Source organism: Chiloscyllium plagiosum, unplaced genomic scaffold, assembly GCF_037043375.1.
Source record: "Chiloscyllium plagiosum isolate Xiang-an unplaced genomic scaffold, Cpla_swu_hap1 HiC_scaffold_2, whole genome shotgun sequence".
Classification (NCBI taxonomy): domain Eukaryota; kingdom Metazoa; phylum Chordata; class Chondrichthyes; order Orectolobiformes; family Hemiscylliidae; genus Chiloscyllium; species Chiloscyllium plagiosum.
In genome coordinates, this window is record NW_028270140.1 from 37,904,705 (window position 1) to 37,923,194 (window position 18,490).

At 42.2% G+C, this 18,490-nt stretch overlaps 1 protein-coding gene and 1 long non-coding RNA gene across 2 annotated transcripts in view; one reads left to right on the forward strand and one right to left on the reverse strand.

The window, feature by feature from the left end:
- grin3a (glutamate receptor, ionotropic, N-methyl-D-aspartate 3A) overlaps nt 1-15,835 on the reverse strand; it is a 144,620-nt gene extending 128,785 nt beyond the window's left edge. Inside the window, exon 1 of the mRNA XM_043715600.2 lies at nt 14,967-15,835. Within this exon, the coding sequence (XP_043571535.2) occupies nt 14,967-15,515 (549 nt within the window). The 5' untranslated portion in view covers nt 15,516-15,835. The remainder of the gene's footprint in view (nt 1-14,966) is intronic.
- The window catches only part of LOC148151863 (uncharacterized), a 120,781-nt gene that overhangs the window by 64,977 nt on the left and 37,314 nt on the right, over nt 1-18,490 (forward strand). The gene's annotated exons all lie outside the window — the stretch shown is intronic.

Here is an 18,490-nt window from a genome sequence, read left to right on the forward strand (position 1 = left end):
AGAAGTGAAAAAAAATCTGAAGTTATTTAGGGATAAAAAAGGGAGTACACAAAAACGGCTTTTTCCAGATAAATTACACAGTCTCAAAAGAGAGGACAGGGTTCGAAGATTAAATCAAAACAGAGGGCAAGGAGCTTTTTGTGTTCTATGGTTGTGGAATCTACTACAAGATTTGAGAGATTGTAGTTGAGATAATTTCAGTTTAAATTAGATAAGGGGTTGAAGGGAAAGATAAAGAAGAGAACTGGATTAGGAATAAAAACAGAACTTTAGGAACAGTGATTTCTTTCGATAAGTTTTTTTCCCTAGCTTGTCATTTTCTGCAGAGAAATCAGTAGGCAAATTTTCCATTACCATTTTAGACCCACTTTTAGCATCAACATGAGACCTCAAAGGATGTATTTTGTACAATATTGGATAGGGAGTTACAAATATAGTACCATCCAATGGGCAGAAGACCTTCTTTCAAACAGCACATCTGGAAAGAAATGTAATGCAGGATAATTTGGGAATTCTTTCCAATCCATCCCTTGCTGACACCAACATTTGCATTTTAAAAAGGGCATGACTTTCTCAAATCTCATTGTTAGACTCGGCATGTTCTCAGTGGGAGGAGGGGAAAAAGAAGAATAATCCTAACTGGGGACACCATTACATCATAGGACGTCTGACGGTCAAGAAGCAGCCTGTTTAATCACATGACTCAAGACAGAAACTCTAACCAAATAGATGTCATCCTTGAAGGTACCGCACCGCTCATTCTCTCTCATCCGTGGCCACTCCTGGATGTTTTCTTCATGTTCCCTACAATGCAAGGCCCATCTTTATTTCCCTGATATCCAGATAAATAATTCCAAAGAGCTAGGGATTGTAACAGAAAACACATTACTTCTGCAATGCATCATAACCTGCCAAGTGATTTTCCTCTCTTTTGAAAGTGGTTTTATTTAAGCACGGAAAATAAACAAACAGTAAAGGGTACACCAGTGAAATGCATTTTATTCAATATATTAACCAAATATTCTAAGCCCAGCTCTGAAACATGGGTTTGCTTATTTTCACAAGCCAAAAACAATAACTAAAGGGTCAACAACATGTTTTTTCAATTAAATGCCTGCAGCTTAGACCAGAAGGTTTGGCAGCAGATGCTTTACAACATGAAACACATAGGATAATCTGAATGGTTTACTTACTCTGTATTGTTTTATTCTGAATGCCTTTATTGTCAAAGGATTGTCAACCATTTAATATTCATAACTGCATCTCAATTCCATTGCATCAAACAGCTGTTATCTGCCATTTGTTTTGGCACAGTTTCCTTTACTAAGGTTTTCAAGTCAGATACATGCTGGGGGTGAGACTGACAACTGAAGAGACCTTTCAGAAAGTGACAGTGTCATTGTCAGTGATCATCTGATTGACAGCTTGGAGATCAGTTCTCCAATTTTACTGGGCCACATATGTTGCTTAATAGTCACATTACCATCACTGTTGAGTTATGCAGTTGGACCTTGAGGGTTTCATGTTCATACAGCGCTGAGCCACGAAACCAAATGGATAAGGCAGTTTTTCAAATGATAGTCTTTTCTATAGGATAAGAGAAAATAACTTGCAATGGTAAAGTATGTTTGATGTCAAACGTTTGAATCCAACATTACTGAAGTCTGTAATGCAGGTACTGCATTCACTGGAGTCAGAGTTGAATATAAAATCTAGGTGAAATTCCAGTGCAGAAGTGACAAAGTGCTACACTATTGATCGGTGTTGCCTTTTCATCAAGACGCTATATCAAGGCTAGCTACCCACAATCAAGAACTCACAGCAACATCTTGAACAGAAGAAGTAAAAAAAATCACGCAACACCAGGTTATAAAGTTCAACTAGTTTATTTGGAAGCACTAACTTTTGAAATGCTGCTCCTTTCTCAGGTAGCTATGGAGCATAAGACACAGAAATTATAGTAAAAGATTAGTGTCATGCAACTGAAATGATATATTGAACAAACCTAGTTTGCTGTTATTTCAGTTGCATGATACTGTAATAAATTTGTTATAAATTCTGTGTCTTATGGTTTTGCTCCACAGCTACCTGATGAAGGAGCAGCGCTCTGAAAGCTAGTGCTTCCAAATAAACCTGTTGAACTATAACCTGGCGTTGTGTGATTTTTAACTCTGTCCACCCCAGTTCAACACCGGCACCCCCACATCTTGAACATAAGAAGCAAATCTTCACTCGTGTCTTGATTAACATTTATTCCTCACCAACATTACTAAAACAGATTTTCTGGTAATTGTTCGATTACCATTTAGAGCAGCTTGTTGTGTCCAAACCGAATGCTGTGTTTCCCACATTACAACAGTAACAACACTTTCATTTGGGATGAGCTGAGATAAAGGTCTAACAGAAATGCAAGGCTTTCTTTCATAAACCTAGATAGGTTCCAAAGAGAGCCACTAGACTGATAAAACAATCTATCTTCTTTTAGAAGATTGACAATCTTTATTCAGCTCAATGATAATCATTCATAGGACCAACAACAGGTAGTTCTTCTATAATGCGGTAGTCATCTTTCACTGCAACACTATTATAGAAAATCTCTCAATATAAATAATAGGGGTTGTGGGCAAAACAAGGTTGGCGCGAACTGCTAAAAATACCAGTAAAAATCAAAACCAAAATAATAGTTTGCCTAACACAAATGATAGTACAGTCTAAGTAAATCTTTTAATCATAACTTTTCTGTATTATTTCATTAAAATATAACACTTTAACACTAAAATCACTGACTGCAGCACTGTACCTTTCACAAAGCTCTCACCAGAAAAAGCTTGAGCCAATTGACCACGTGATGACGACGGGGAAATTCAGTTCTACTCAAGATTCTCCCCCTAGCTTGAAACAAAGTTCCTTCTAAATGTGCACTACAACTCCCAGTTTCAAGCTAGGTTTCAGGGCTTGCAGAGCTGATTGCATTCCTGTTTTGGCTGAATACACTGAATTTGCATTTTCCAGTCAAAGGGTCTTGAGGCTGCTTTTTGCTATTCAGGTAAGTGCCAAGAATGGAATAGCATAACAGCAAATGGGAGTTCGCTTTCTAGAAAAAAGGCTTGCAATTTACATGTTACAGCCAAATCACGTTTAATAAACATGCATTATAGGAGAACTACCAGTGTTGGATAGTTAGCACATCTTATATTGATATGGTTCAAATGGTTTTCACATGGCTGATATTATAACAATTAGATGGAGAATCTCTCCTTTTTGGGAATAGTATTTTTCCTCAACACTTTTATCTCTGGTACAAAAAGGATGAGGAAGTGAACTTCATTAAAAATATTACTGATCCTTAACAGTACACTTCCCATTTAGTCAGGGACTTCAGTACCAGCATTGTGTTTAATGAGAAAGAATCTTCAAGTTTAAGAAAAAAAAAATTACTTCACTACTGGAGACAAGATGTCAAATACTGAGGTATAACCTAATTAAAGAGAGACACTATTTCACTGTCTGCACTATGCCCTATTTTCAAGAAAACTAGATCTTCATTTATGTGAATGTATTCATGTATTTCCCCAGCACAATTCTGGCATTTATAAACTTCACTGAACAATTCACTATCTCTTTCTTTAGTGCCTCTTGCACAATCAATTTCATTAGACCACTGAAAATAATTTTAGAAAAAAACTACACATTTTGAAGCTTTATCAAAGTACAGCCTTTTTCTTTAACTCTTCCACAACATACTAATGACTCAAAACTGCTAAATTATCCACTGGTGGTGAAAGTTATGTCATCACTATTATGGTTGGGTTGCATCACCACATAGTTCTTCACATGGACTCAAGATATTTAATGAAGTTTTGCTCAATGGATTATCAAAAATGAACAGAGAACCTTGTAACGAGTATTGGTAATTTGGTGTATAATTCTCAATACTGTAGTCAAAATTCCCAGAAAAGGTCCCTGTTGAACTCTACTGTTTACCTTTTGACACTTGCTTTTGCTCTTTAATAGTATTGCTACATTTTGTGATCTTTGACTATTTAATCTAGGAAGGCCTTGGGGTAATTTATATTAAAATATTGCTGCTCAGTTAAACTTAGTTCAATGAAGGTCAGAGGTACAACATACTTCCTTTGTGGGTGTGTATCAGAATTCAACACATAGAAGCTTGGCCCATTTGGTAGTCTCTATAGCTTGCATACTATATTAGTTTGAGCCAATGCAGATCACGAGCAATCACAGAGAGGAAATTGAGAGGGAATGCAAGATGCTGCCAGGCTTGTCATACCTGAAAATATGGTTTGACTGACAGTTTGTTCAGTAACATCATATCTGCTTGCACAATGTGTCAGATCCCTAAACATTCCCAGCAACATAAACACAAAATCCCTCTACTGGTATGGACAACTTTATTCCTACTCGACAATTATAACACCAGACTGTTATAATTAGTCAGTGCAATTCTACAACTTACAGTGACAAAAATGGAATTTTTGGATTTTAAAGAAAACAGGTCTGGTGTAAGTAAAACAACGTTCTTCAAACTCATACTTTCAATAGGTTGTCTCTAATTACTGAAGAGTTTAAAGTATTTATATATGTAATTGCACCTTGCAAATCTTCATGATGTTCCAAAGCATTTCAGAACTATTGAAAGGTACTTAGCCTGTAGATAAATGTACTGTCAATTTGCACAGACAGACATTGCAAATGGTACAGAGATAATTGATCAAACAATCTAGTCTGATGGAGGTTCAGGGAGAAACAAAATGTTAGCCAGAAAACCAGAGAAGCTTTTTTTCTGCTCTTCAGACAGTATCATGTGATAGTTTATTTCTAAGATAGAGTTTTAGTTTTATGTCTTAACCAAAAGAAAGCATCTGTAATACTGGTATTGCACTGAGCTGCCAGGTTAAATTTATTGCTCAACACTCTTGAATCGTTGACCTTCTGACTCTAAAGGCTAAGATACTGTCTGAGCCAAGACTAACAATAAATGTAATAAGTTATGCTGTCTGAACTTAGCAATTGGGCTAGAGTCTTGGGAACCCATCCAAGCTATCATTCTGTAGTCTATGCAAGTCTCAAAGGGAATTCCCACAATCTGATTCGTGGACTGCATGTGTGTTAGCTGGTTGTATTGAGATGATGCAACTGCTATGATTTCTCCATGTCAGGCTGGGAAGGAAGGGTAAAAGGTAGGCAGTGTTTGTTTTTCAGTTGATTGATATTCAATAGCTGAAAAATACCCAATACATGGAGCAGGAATAGCCTCACTCAATACCTCTTGAATCAGTTAACCTTTAAAAACATTGTATCAGATTCATACATGAATAGGAAAAATGCTAGATGATGAATCTCAGATCTCTTCACAATGATTTAAAGATATATCCATTGGGGTGAATTGTCATCTTGAATTCTTGAAGTGCAAGTGAAATATTCAGGAATGATGAAAAATGAAGAATACTAATTCATTTAGGCAACTATCTGAAATTTGTGCAGGTGGATTACCTTTATATCTTTGAGTCATTTCAAAAACAATGTTCCTAAATTAGCAATATACAATGAAAAGATTTTTATCTTTGAATATTTAACAAAATGAGGATCTTATTAATCTTTAAACCTAGTCCTACCAACTGATCACCTAAATGTTCTCACTTCCCAAGTCAGTCAATATTGTTAATAGCCCCCCTCTGTCAGGTACTGTCCAGTTGGCCTGCAAATATGGCAACACCAACCCATTGTCCAAAAACACACCATGCTCTCCTGCCATTACAAACATATTATCTCCAACCCAAAGTACATTAGCATGTTGTTGGCTTTAAAATAATATTTTCCTTAAGTCCATATCAGAATCTTTCCTCCCTGCCACAGCACTGAAATGACATTCAAAATTGCAATTGATACATAGGCAACTATGATTGGAAAACATCTCAAGCTTCATTGTATGCTGTTTACAACAACCCTGCTACAGTACCATCTCTCACTGCCTTCACTGTTACCAAGTTATCAAACTGCAATCTTAAGTACTGAATGAACACAAATTTCCTCCAATTAATTATCAGGATGACTGAAGCCATTTCCTTCACTCTCCACCACAAAGTCCTTTCCTTAGTTCTCAACTCCATCCCACATCTCAATCAATTATGAATGACTACACCACTCTTTGAAAGTTCAGGCCACATATTCACTCTACTACTGATGTTATTCAACTGATGCATTTGCAAGCATTTCAGACAGAAGTGCCAAATGGACAATCAACTCAGCCTCCTCCTGACCTTCCCAACATGTTAGATTTCAGCCTTCAGCCAATTTGATTGGTTCATATTAGAAAACCACTAAAGACGCTGGATACTGAAAACATTTTGGTGACTTGTGCTCCAGAACTCACTGTGCCCTAACCAAGCTGTTCCAATGAAATTGCAACACTGATATCTACTTGACAGTCTGGAGAATTGAGTCAAGATTAGAGTAGTGCTGAAAATGCTCATCTGGTCAGGCAGCATCCGAGGAACAGGAAAATCGATGTTTCGGTCCTGACTTGCATTTGCATTTCCAGCACCACTCTAATCTTGACGCTAATCTCCAGCATCTGCAGTCCTCACTTTCGCCTAGTCTGGAGAATTATCCTGTCCATAAAATTGAGGTAAAATCCTACCCAGTCAATTACCATTTGAGTCTACTCGTGATCTTCAACAGTCACAGATGTCATCAATAGTGCTATAAAGTGGCACTTACTCATTAATAAGCTGTTCATTGATGCTCAGTCTGCCAGATCCACTCGGTTCCGGATCTCATTATTGTCTTGGTCCAAAGAGGGACAAAAGAACTGAACTCGAGGGAATTGAGAATGGCAGCCCTTGACATGAAGGCAACATTTGACAAAGTGTGACATCAAAGGAACCGTAACAAAACTGGAGATCATGGGAAGTGGGAGAAAGCTCTCCAAGGAAGATAGTTGTGGCTGTTACAGGTCACTTAACATCACTGCAGGATTTCCTCAGCACAGTGTCAGAGGCCCAACACCTTCAGATGCAACATTAATAATTTTTCCCCCATCATGAGGTCAGAAGTGGGAATGTTCACTGTTAATTGCACAATGTTCAATACTACTCATGGGTCCACAGATACTGAAATAGTCCACGTCCAATATCCAGGCTTGGGCAGAGAAATGCCAAGTAACACATGCCATGCAAGTGCTGGCCAATGATCGTTTATAACAAGAGTGAATCCGACCATCATCCTACAGTCATAGAGATGTATAGCATGGAAACAGACCCTCTGGTCCAACTTGTCCATGATAACCAGATATTCTAAATTAATCTAGTCCCATTTGGCCCAGCTCTGAACCCTTCCCATTCATTTATCCATCCAAATTCCTTTTAAATGTTGCAATTGTAACAGCCTCCATCACTTCCTCTGGCAGCTCATTCCATACATGCACCACCCTCTGCGTGAAAAAATTGCCCCTTAGGTCCCTTTTTAACTCTTTCCCCTCTCAAACTAAACCTATCCCCTGCAGTTGTGGACTCCTCCCACCCCAAAGAAAACACCATGTATATTTTCCCTATCTATGTCCGTCATGATTTTATAAATCTTTATCCTTCTGGCTTCGATGCTCCAGGGAAATTAGCACCAGCCTATTCAGCCTCTCCCAATAGCTCAAACCCTCCAACTCTAGCAATATTCTTACAAATCTTTTTGGAACCCTTTCAAGTTTCACAACATCGTTTCTGTTGTAGAGAGACTAGAATTACACATAGTATTCCAAAAGTGGCCAAACCAATGTCCTACAGCCGCAACATGACCTCCCAACTCCCATACTCAATGCATTGACCAATAATGGCAAGCATACCAAACATCATCTTCATTATCCTAACTACCTGTGACTCCACTTTCAAGGAACTATAAAGCTGCACTCTAACGTGTCTTTGTATAAATCCGGCCCTGATTTGCCTATCCAAAATGCAGCATCTCACGTTTATTTAAATTAAACTCCATCTGTCACTTCTCGGCCCATTGGTCCATCTGATCAAGATCCTGTTGAACTCTGAGGTAACCTTGCTACACCACCTTTTTTGGTGTTATCTGCAAACAGACTAACCGTATCTCCTATGTTCACATGTAAATAATTTATAAAAAGCATTGGACCCAGCATCAATTCTTGTGGCACATCACTAGTCGCAGACCTCCAGTCTGAAAAGCAACCCTCAACCACCACCCTCTGTCTTCTACCTTCGAGCCAGTTTTGTCTCCAATGGGCTATTTCTTCCTGTATTCTGTGTAATCTAACCTTGCTAACCAATCTACCATGAGGAACCTTGTTGAAGGCCTTACTGAAGTCTATGTAGATCACGTCCACTGCTCTGTCCTCATCAATCCTCTTTGTTGCTTCTTCAAAAAACTCAATCAATTTAGTAAGAGTTCCCACACACAATGCCATGTTGATTATCCCTAATCAGTCTTTACCTTTCCAAATATAATAAATCTTGTCCCTCAGGATTCCCTCAGGTTCACTAGTCAATAGTTCTCTGCCCTTGGTGTTCAGTGGAATTACCACCACTGAGTCCCCCACTAACAAGATCCTTGGAGTTATCATTGACAAGACCTGAAATGGATCAATCATCTATGCACTATTGCTTCCAGCACGCATTAGAGGCGAGAAACCGTGCAGCGAGTAACACCTTCTGATTCCCAAAACCTGTTCACCATCTGCAAGGAACAGGTCAGGAGTGTGAGTATTCCCTCCTTTCCTGAATGAGCAGCTCTGACAATACTCAAGAAGCTCAATATATCCAGGCACAGCACCCACCAGTACTAACACTAGCACTCACTCTAAACTGTGCAGCCACGCAGAGGCTTTGCACATACTAAATCAGTATGCCAACAGTAACTTCTGGTTCTGGAAGTCACTGCCAGTGGGTAAAGAAATTAGGGGACTGTACACCCAAACCTGTGACACTCACTGGCTGCAGTGTAGATGCATTGCAGAGATTCACTAATGCTCCTTCCACTGCAACTTCTCAACCAATACTGCCAGCCACAAGGGCAAGGGCAAAAGATACAGGGGAATTGCAAGCTCCCCTCCAAGCCATTCATCATCCTGACTTGGAAATATGTCTTCATTCATTCACCTTTTCAAGAATAATTAGGGATAGGCAACACATGCTGGACTAGCCAGTGACACCCACATCCTGTGAATGAATGAAAAAATTGTACATTAATTGTATGGAAATGGTGACCATTAACTTGTGTCCTATGAATAGCTACAGACTTAAACACCTATTTGTTGGGTGTGGAAACGTTAAGAAGTGTATGGTTGTAAGATGCAACTGTAAATAGTTGGAAGAAAATAAAGTGTTAAGTTTGGATCCAGTTCTAGCCTTCACCACTGGCTTTCTGCAGAACTCTACTATTTCTCTCCAACATTGTCTATTGCCTCAGCCCATCTGCTACTGTATTCTACACCTCTGGACTTGACTATTGATATACTCTTGGCCAGTTTCCACTTTCCGTGAACCCGGGCTCACCAAATTCACTCCAAATCAAATTCACCCATCCCTTTGTATATGCCGACCTGTACTGATTCTCCATCCAACAACACTTCTGTGGGTAAACTGGGATTGTTTGTAATGTTTGAGAGATTTTGTGACCACACTTTTGCACACTTTCATCTCCGAAACATTGCTCAGCTCATGTGCTGTTGAAATCCTCATTTGTGTCTTCATCTTTTAAGACAGGGAGGCACAGTGGCTCAGTGGTTAGCAGTGCTGCCTTGGGCACATGTCTGTGTGGAGTTTGCACATTCTCCCCATGTCTGCGTGGGTTTCCTCTGGGTACTCTGGTTTCCTCCCACAATCCAAAGATGTGCAGGTCAGGCCATGCTATATTGCCCATAATGTTAGGTGCATTAGTTCGGGAATAAAAGTAGGGGAATGGCCTGGATGGATTACTGTTCGGAGGATTGGTGTGGACTTGTTGGGCCAATTGGCATGATTCCACACTGTGGGGAATCTAATCTAAAAAAAAGATAGAATCTTCTGATGCATTCTGGCTAACTTCCCACAAAAAGATTCTTGGTACATTTGAGGTCATGAGCAGGAGAATCGACGTTTCGGGCATAAGCCCTTCCTCATTCCTGCCCGAAACATTGATTCTCCTGCTCCTTTGATGCTGCCTGACCTGCTGCACTTTTCCAGCAACACATTTTTCAGCTCTGATCTCCAGCATCTGCAGTCCTCACTTTCTCCCCACTTGAGGTCATCCGAAACTCAGCTGCCAAGGTTTTAACTCACAAGAAGTCAAGCAACATTTTTAATTTTCCAATCCCTTACTTGTCTAATCTCTGCAGCCCCTTGGGCATTCTCAGTTTTCATCATTAGTATTGGACCTTGTCTCAGAGCTCCAAATACCCTCTCTCCCTCACTTTCCTCCATTAAGATGATCATTAGTCATATGCTTTGGCCCAAAATCTAGTCTTCCTCCTCCCACAGCCTGATGTCATGCTTTGGTCATGCTGGTTTCTAATGTTCTTGGGAAGTGCCTCGGCATATTTTATTTTGCAGAAGCCCCTTGATGTTTTTCAAATTCTCATCCCCGTCTTTAGTTCATTCACAGTCTTGTCTAACCCCAGATCTGTAACCTTCTCCAGTCTATTGACTCTTTGATGGTCTTTGCATTCCTCTAATCCCAGCCTCTTGCACAAACCCCATTTTGAATTGCTACACACTGCTGCTATACTGGACCCCGAGCTTTGGAATTCCCTCCCTAAGCCTCTCCATTGTGCTCTGTTTTGGTCACCTTTGCTCATATAGTCATGTGTCTTGGTGTCAAGTTACGCAGCTGTGCACTTTAATGTTAAAAAAATCTTGGTGACTTCTACGTTGCTGTAGTACCGGTAACTTGTTGAGACGTGTTTACAGTTTCTGCTTCACAGTTATCAGTCTTGCAATCATTTCATTCATATCATTTATGTATTGTTTTCCACAGTACCACGAATACTAGGACAGATGTTTAAAATACACTGCAGGGCCAATCAGCAGATTGTGCTGTTAGTCACTCATTCTACTCCCTGTTTATCAGATTACTCGACAACACAGCTTCTAGCTAAAATATAGACTGCACAATAAAATATGTAGCAAATGTCTGACAGCATGTTTCAAGTAGAAAGCCAACCTTAAAAATGCTGCTTAATTTAAGCTGTAACATTAAAGCTCTGGTGATTTGATGTTATCTGTATTGCTGAATTAAATCCCTGTTGTAAATCACTACGAGACACTTAACCTCCTTTTATTCTTATTGGTTAGGATTGTAGTCTTCCAAATCTTTCAAAGGTAACCATTATTACGTGATTTCACAATCACTTTTTAAGTTTTTTTTTCAAATAGCGTTACAACACAAATAGCCTGGAATAGACTGGAAAAAAATATACAGATTTTACCTGCAACTTTTTAAACGGCTTTGTCTTTATCAGTTTCTAAAAGACTAGCAACTTTTGATCATTTTACAAGATAAAAGTAAATATTGAATAAATGCAAATAACGACAGCAAATGCTGGGAATCGGAACACCGTTGAGTTATTGTTTCAGGATCAGGAGCTATCAAGCTGAAATGTTGATTCTGCAGATGCCACCAGACCTAAAGGGTGTTTCCAGTAGATACACTTCTGATTAACCTGTTTCTATCGAAGAGTGCTTTCCATGAGATGGCGCTCTGAATCTTTACTAGCTGAGCTCGAAATGAACGAAATGAAAGCACTAAACGTTTAAGAACAGCGAAACCGGTTCGCTCCAAGGTTCTGCTGTCAGTTTGCCAGGAGTAGATAATGAATCCATCCCAGACTAATGGCAGCCCCAATTTATGTCGTAAAAGGACTCGGATAACTCCGTGAACGTTAGGCATCCAGTGGAAATTTAACTTTCATTGATGTTCATACAATGTCGCTGAACAGCGGTCAATCACCGTCACGGGACTGTAAGCAAACCCATCACACAAGAGGTTTTTTTTTAAAAAAAGGCGACTAACAATAATCGCCTGGGATACTCGAGGTGATGAAAACGTTACCTAGTGAAAATCAAGAAGCTAATAAAATGGGACATGGAAGTAAATACACAAAACAGACTCCCCTCCGGGGTCCAAAGGGTAAAATCTGATTGATATTTAAGCCTTGATGGGTGGTGGTTATAAACTCAAACGCCCGAGAGGGAGAAAGAAATAATGTCAATTTCGGTGTGAACACATTTCCCCATTCGGTATCGAGTTAGTAATGTTTAAACGTTCGGTTTTATATGTTGACTTAAGAGTCAAATGGAGACACGACCAACGAGCTCAAAACCCAACAATGGGTTCATGGGGTCATTTACAGTGCATCGTGTTCAGTCTACACCTCCCATCTTTCCCCCATTGAACCCTGGCCGCTGGAGACGGTAGGTGTCTCTCGAGCTGCTCTCATCCTTGCTACACAATAACACCGAGGAAAGTTGCAGGCCCTTCCTGGTCCGCGCCAGCATTGCTGTCAGGGGAATGGCGTACAATCGCTGGCTGCACTGTGCAGACCGCCGCTTCATGCTGCAAAATCCGTGGCAAGGTCGCTTCGGCTGGGCCACAGGAACTTTGGAGGGTCCTCTCCAAATCGGTGGGAGGGGAGCAGGAAGCTGCAGTCATTGCTGCTCAGCTCTGGAATCAATCGCTGACCAATTCATTCATTTTTTTTGAGGGGGAGACAATGTTGTGACAAAGATACAAGCAGCTTTCTCGTCTCCTTTCCAAATTAGTGAGCTGACTGTATTTGGTGTTGATGAGAGAGGAGCTTTCCAACTTCACTGTTCACAGATCCTCCTCACTGCTGCTACCACAGAGCTTATCCCGCCTCAATAACATGACAGAAGTCACTCGGAGGTCATTTTAACGCTCAGGTTTCTCGCAGACACGAAACTTCCTTCCGAAGATGCGGCGACTACCGGGTTAATTCTCGCCCCCCACCCCCCCATAGTCAGGGTCACGGGGATAACTACCCAACACACACAAAGGTGGTTTCCTATGTTAGTCAACGGAATTGAAAGAGTCCGCTTAATCAATGCTGCAAAAATAGTTGTCCATTTGAGCAAATGTTTCTCGAGAGACACCTTCCAGCTCCGTTTATCAGCAGCTGTTTAAACATCGTGTTGAAATAGTTAATGAAGGCGCCCTTGTTTCATTTTCAGAGGGGGCGAACCGAGTTTTGCTGCAGAGCTAATGATGTCTAAGTTGAATCAGAAATGAACAAACGTTTGGAGCTGCTACAAGGCTCCTGTTTTTGGTTTTGCATCAATTGCGAACAGGGGAATAAAAAGGTTTCCCGTTTTATTTCGGAGCGAGCTTAATAAACAAATAGTGATGGGGGAAGGAGTGTGTGTGGGGGCGGAAGAGTGGGCTGATGTGCCCGTCTCTCCAACTACACACGGCGCCAAGTTATCAGTGACTGAGACTTCACCGGATTGATTCGCTCTCGGAGTTTTGATTTCTCTTGCTCGACCAGCAAGCTGAAGCCAATATTTGACCTTGCCACTGCTCAGTGTTCACTCCAGCTCCACTGTTGTTCTTGTAGAAAGATACATTTCTGGCCAAGAAATAATCGAATCTTAGTCGTGAAATCTTATCATTTTCACCTTGTCCTTTAATACCTGCGCTGAGATTTTGCGAAGTGTTCAGATCCACCATGTAGTTTAATCAAACACCCATTTTGATGTTTAACATCAAATTTCTCGTCTCCCGAATCCCGTTTCGAGTTTATATTTCATAGCAATAATGTTTTGTTTTACTGTTTGAGGCACGTTTGGCATCAGTTCCATTCTGTCCTTTAAACAGGACCCTCTTCCGCCAGAGTATTTAAGTTCCTGCAAGCTACGAAAGTTACTACAAGAAGAAACATTCTGAATCCCCTTCCCCCTCCACTCAAAAGCGACAATTGCTGAATTATCAAGGAAAATGCTAAGGCTTGGCGCTGGGAAATGCCATCTCAAACTGCAAAAGCTCCCGCTGCCTCATCCTCACTCAACTTTCACTTCAGCCGCGAGCAATCACTGGTTCCGGAATTATTCGACAGCGAATGCAGTAATCGAATAAATGCCATTGTTTAAAATAAAAAGCTGCAAATATGCATTTCAAATCCCACTCGGCGAATATACGAGTGGTAAGATTCAAGTTGCTCGGACTTCTCTTCCCCACTAACTGTACAAATACTATTTTAAAAAGTCATTTTTATCACTTTTCTCTGCAAATAGTCTTTATATATTTCTCTGGTTTTATTAAAGTGCGCAATCTCTATCGAGTCTCCATATCTAACAATTACCGTAGTGTAGACCTCTCATTGGACAGCAAATAACTACAGTCTAAAACAGAGGAGCTGCAACCAAACTATGTCTTAACCCTGATCAGCTGAACTCCAGCCACCATTCGTTTTGATGTGCCAATCTAGATTCCTGCACCACTTCCATTCCCACCACTATCATGCAAGCTCGGACTGTCCATTCGCCCCAAATCACAATTAAATGCGAATAAACACAGCGAAATTTCTTTTGCAGATGTGTGGATATTCAAAATAATGAAACTTCATTTGAGCTCTTTGCTCCTTCAGACTCCTGTAGCTCTCCAATAAAGAGCAGGATGGGAAAAGGCCATGCGCCCTCCACCTCTCCATGAGGGAGCTGTCCAACACCGTTCCTGCTGTCCGGAACAGAACTCGTCAGTGTGCGGGCACGGGAGAGCAGCCACCATTTCCACATCGCGTCCCGCCTCACCTTTACCGGTTAGCACGTTCGGCCCATCCACCCGCTTCTGGCTCTTTTGGGAACGAAAGGGGGCTATCCTTGAAATCACCAGCACCGTTTGCCCTTGCCTGCAAAGTTGCTCTCCCTCGAAACTGCTTTCCTCTGGAGTTGCTCAGCTCCCCGCGATTGCACATTGAAAGTCTCGGGGTGCCTTACCTTGGACTGCCTGGGGTACTGCTTGCCCACGATGCTGACCACGGGGATCTGGATGGTGGACGAGAGGAACTCCAGCTGCAGCAGCTCCCCGGTGCTCTGGGGGAAGGCCAGCAGGGCGCTGACCCCTTGCACCACCACCGTGCGACAGACACTCTCCAGGAAGGATTGCGGGTCGCGGCGAGAGGCCGGCGGCACGCCGAACGCCGGCAGCTCCCCCAGGCCCGTCTCCATGCCCATGACCAACTCGACCGACAAGTTGTAAGGCAGCAGCTCCGCCGCCCGGGCGTTGAGGCGCCGCACGGCCCGGAGCAGTGCATCGCGGGCGGCCCCTGACCTGACGGGACCGGACAGCGGCGGGGCTCCGGGATGCTGCTGCGGCAGCAGTAGCACCGCGCCCAGGCGCACCGTGCGCCCGATGCGCTTGAGGATCTGGCAGGGCAGCTCAGCGTCGCTCCGGGAAGCGGGAGTGCCGCTCAGCAGCAGCAGCAGGGCGCAGAACGGCCGCAGCAAAACCCCCGGGAGCAAGCGGCTACTCTGCAACACTCTCATCACCTCGCAACAACCTTGGGCTCGAGGGAGGTGTGTGTCTGTGTGCGCGTGATGGGGGGGGAGAAAGTAACAATTAATTAAAAGAGAGCGAGCAATCAAATACTGCAAAACAAAAAAAAGACACAACTTCAGCTTCAACCCCCACCTTACCACTTCCTCCCAGAACACAAATAAACAATGCAATAAGCAAAATAAACGAGACTGCAAAATGCGAGGGAAAAGGCTGTTTCGGGGTGTGCAAAGAGAGTGCAGAGGAGAAGAACTAGCTTTGCTGGTGATTATTTTGCACGAGAGGCTGCGGGAGGACGAAACTTGTTGCCGCTTTGGAGCGCAGTGTGTAGCGTCTCCCTCTGCCCAGCGCCACATTCCACGTTCCATCCATTGTCCGACAGCGAGGGGGCGGGGCCGCGGGCTCGCCAGCTATTGCGCCTGCGCCGTAAGCTCCACCTACTCCACTGGTGTAGGTGCAAGTTTGGATTGGCATTTTAACCTCCTCGCGGGCGAGACGTGTTTTTCTGGAGGGAGGAATGACAGGCTGTTTTGTCTGGAGATGTTTTCTCTTTCCACCCCTGCTTAGATGGCAGTGGTTAGACTCAAGCATCACCCATTTTCTTAATCCAAAATAAATCAGGCACGCAACCTCCAAAAACTGGATGCAGGTGGTCAAATTCTTAGGGGATTTCTTTAGGGCATCAGCACCCAGTCCCCACAGGTGGCAGAAAGCTTTCAGCATTACCATCAGATCATGTCTTGTGCATGGTCCTTCTCCATGGAGGTGGACACAACTGTGAAAGAGAGAAATTGGGAAAAGAGAGAAAGGCAATTGATTGGTATGCTTGCCTTTGAATGCATTGAGTATAGGAGTTGGGAGGTCATGTTGCGACTGCACAGGACATTGGTTAGGCCACTTTTGGAATACCGTGTGCATTTCTGACCTTCCTACTGTAGGAATGATGTTATGAAACTTGAAAGGATTCAGAAAAGATTTACAAGGATGTTGCCAGAGTTGGACAGTTTGTGCTATCGGGAAAGGCTGTATAAGTTGGAGATATTTTCTCTGGAGTGTCGGAGGCTGAGGGGTGACTTTATAAAGGTTTATAAATCATGACAGACATTGAATTGCCAAGGTCTTTTCCCTGGGGTGGGGGAGTCCAAAACTAGAGGGCATAGGTTTAAGTTGAGAGGGGAAAGATTTAAAAGGGACCTAAAGGGCAACATTTTCATGCAGAGGATGACGTGTGTATGGAATGAACTGCAAGATGAAATGGTGGAGGCTGGTACAATTACAACATTTAAAAGGCATCTGGATGGGTAGAGGACAGGAAGAATTGAGAGGGATATATGCCAAGTGCTGTCAAATAGGATTATAGATTTATTTAGGATATCTGATCAGCATGGACGAGTTGGACTGAAGGGTGTGTTTCCATGCTGTACAGCTCTATGATTCCGCCCCCACCCCCTCTCCGGCCTATCACCCTCACCTTAACCTCCTTCCACCTATCGCATTCCCAATGCCCCTCCCCCAAGTCCCTCCTCCCTACCTTTTATCTTAGCCTGCTTGGCACATCTTCCTCATTCCTGAAGAAGGGCTTATGCCCGAAATGTCGATTCTCCTGCTCCTTGGATGCTGCCTGACCTGCTGCACTTTTCCAGCAACACATTTTTCAGTTAAAACCTTTCAAGAGTTGATGGATTTATTTAAGGAATTTTATGACCCCCAAGCCTTCTCAAATTCAGAGATGCTAGTGGTTTCCCTCGGCAATTCAAGAACCTAGGGAAACCGTATTGAGATTTTTGACTAGGTTAGGATTACTGACAGGAATGTGTTTTGGTTTAACCCTTAATGAGATGCTGAGAGACCATTCAGTATGTGGGATTAATGATGTAACCATGCACAAGCACCCACCAGCTAAAGCCCAACTCGACTTCGAACAAGCACTACAAGTGGCTTTGTCATTGGAAAGTGCAGCATATGAGTTGAAAGGTAATCCTATCAAAGTTGACACCCTCGCCAGTCTGACTGAACTTGGAAAACACCACTTGAGTGAAGGCAATTGCATAGCCTCACTCAGGACATATCCTGAAAAGAGGGGATTCAGGTCAACCCACAGCAAAACCTCAAAACAAAGCCAAGTCTGGCCAATGGTTAAAGTTTTCTTCAGAATCTAGCCTGGCAAGCCATTGTACTTGCTGCTGGTATGGACTCGAGACAACAAAAGAATCCCACGAGACATAAATGGAGGAAGGGAACTTATAGACGAGGAGCATGCACACTCTGGGAAGTCCACCTACGTCTGCTTTGGAACAATTAAATTGCTTAGTACATCCAACAGAAGCAATCAAAATAAATGTCTGGTTAAATGGTCACCCAGTTCTAATAGAGGTCGATGCTAGTGTGGGTGTTTTTGTGATTGCAGAACCGTTCTTTAAGAAAATTTGCTCTGAACTCCAACCCTTACATTTGTGAAAGACCTCAGCTAGAATGAGAACCTATGCCAGGGAACATTTACAGATTAAGGAAATAGTTGTGTTTCCGGTCTGTTACAGGAAGCATCTGATTCATTTACCACTGATTGTAGTAAAAGGCTCAGGCTTGATAGGGCGAAATTGTCAAGAAAAACTTACCAAGATTGGCTCAACATCTTTTGATTAGAAAATGGCTGCCTGAGTGAAGACCTAATTAAATATCTGGAAATCTTTCATGAAGGTCTGGGGGCTACCAAAGGAGTCAAGGCAACCTTGAATGTTGACCAGGAAGCAATTTCATACTTTTACAAGGCCTACCCAGTGCGATTTGCTTTACAAGCAAAAATTAGAGGCAGAAATCAGAAGGCTGGAAAGCAAAGGAATCATCAAACCAGTCCAGTTTGCAGAATGGGCAGAATCAGTCATACCAATTGCGAAACCAGGTAGGTTGGTTTATCTTTGTGAGGATTTTAAACAAATGGTAAACCGCTTTTCACAGCTGAATAAAT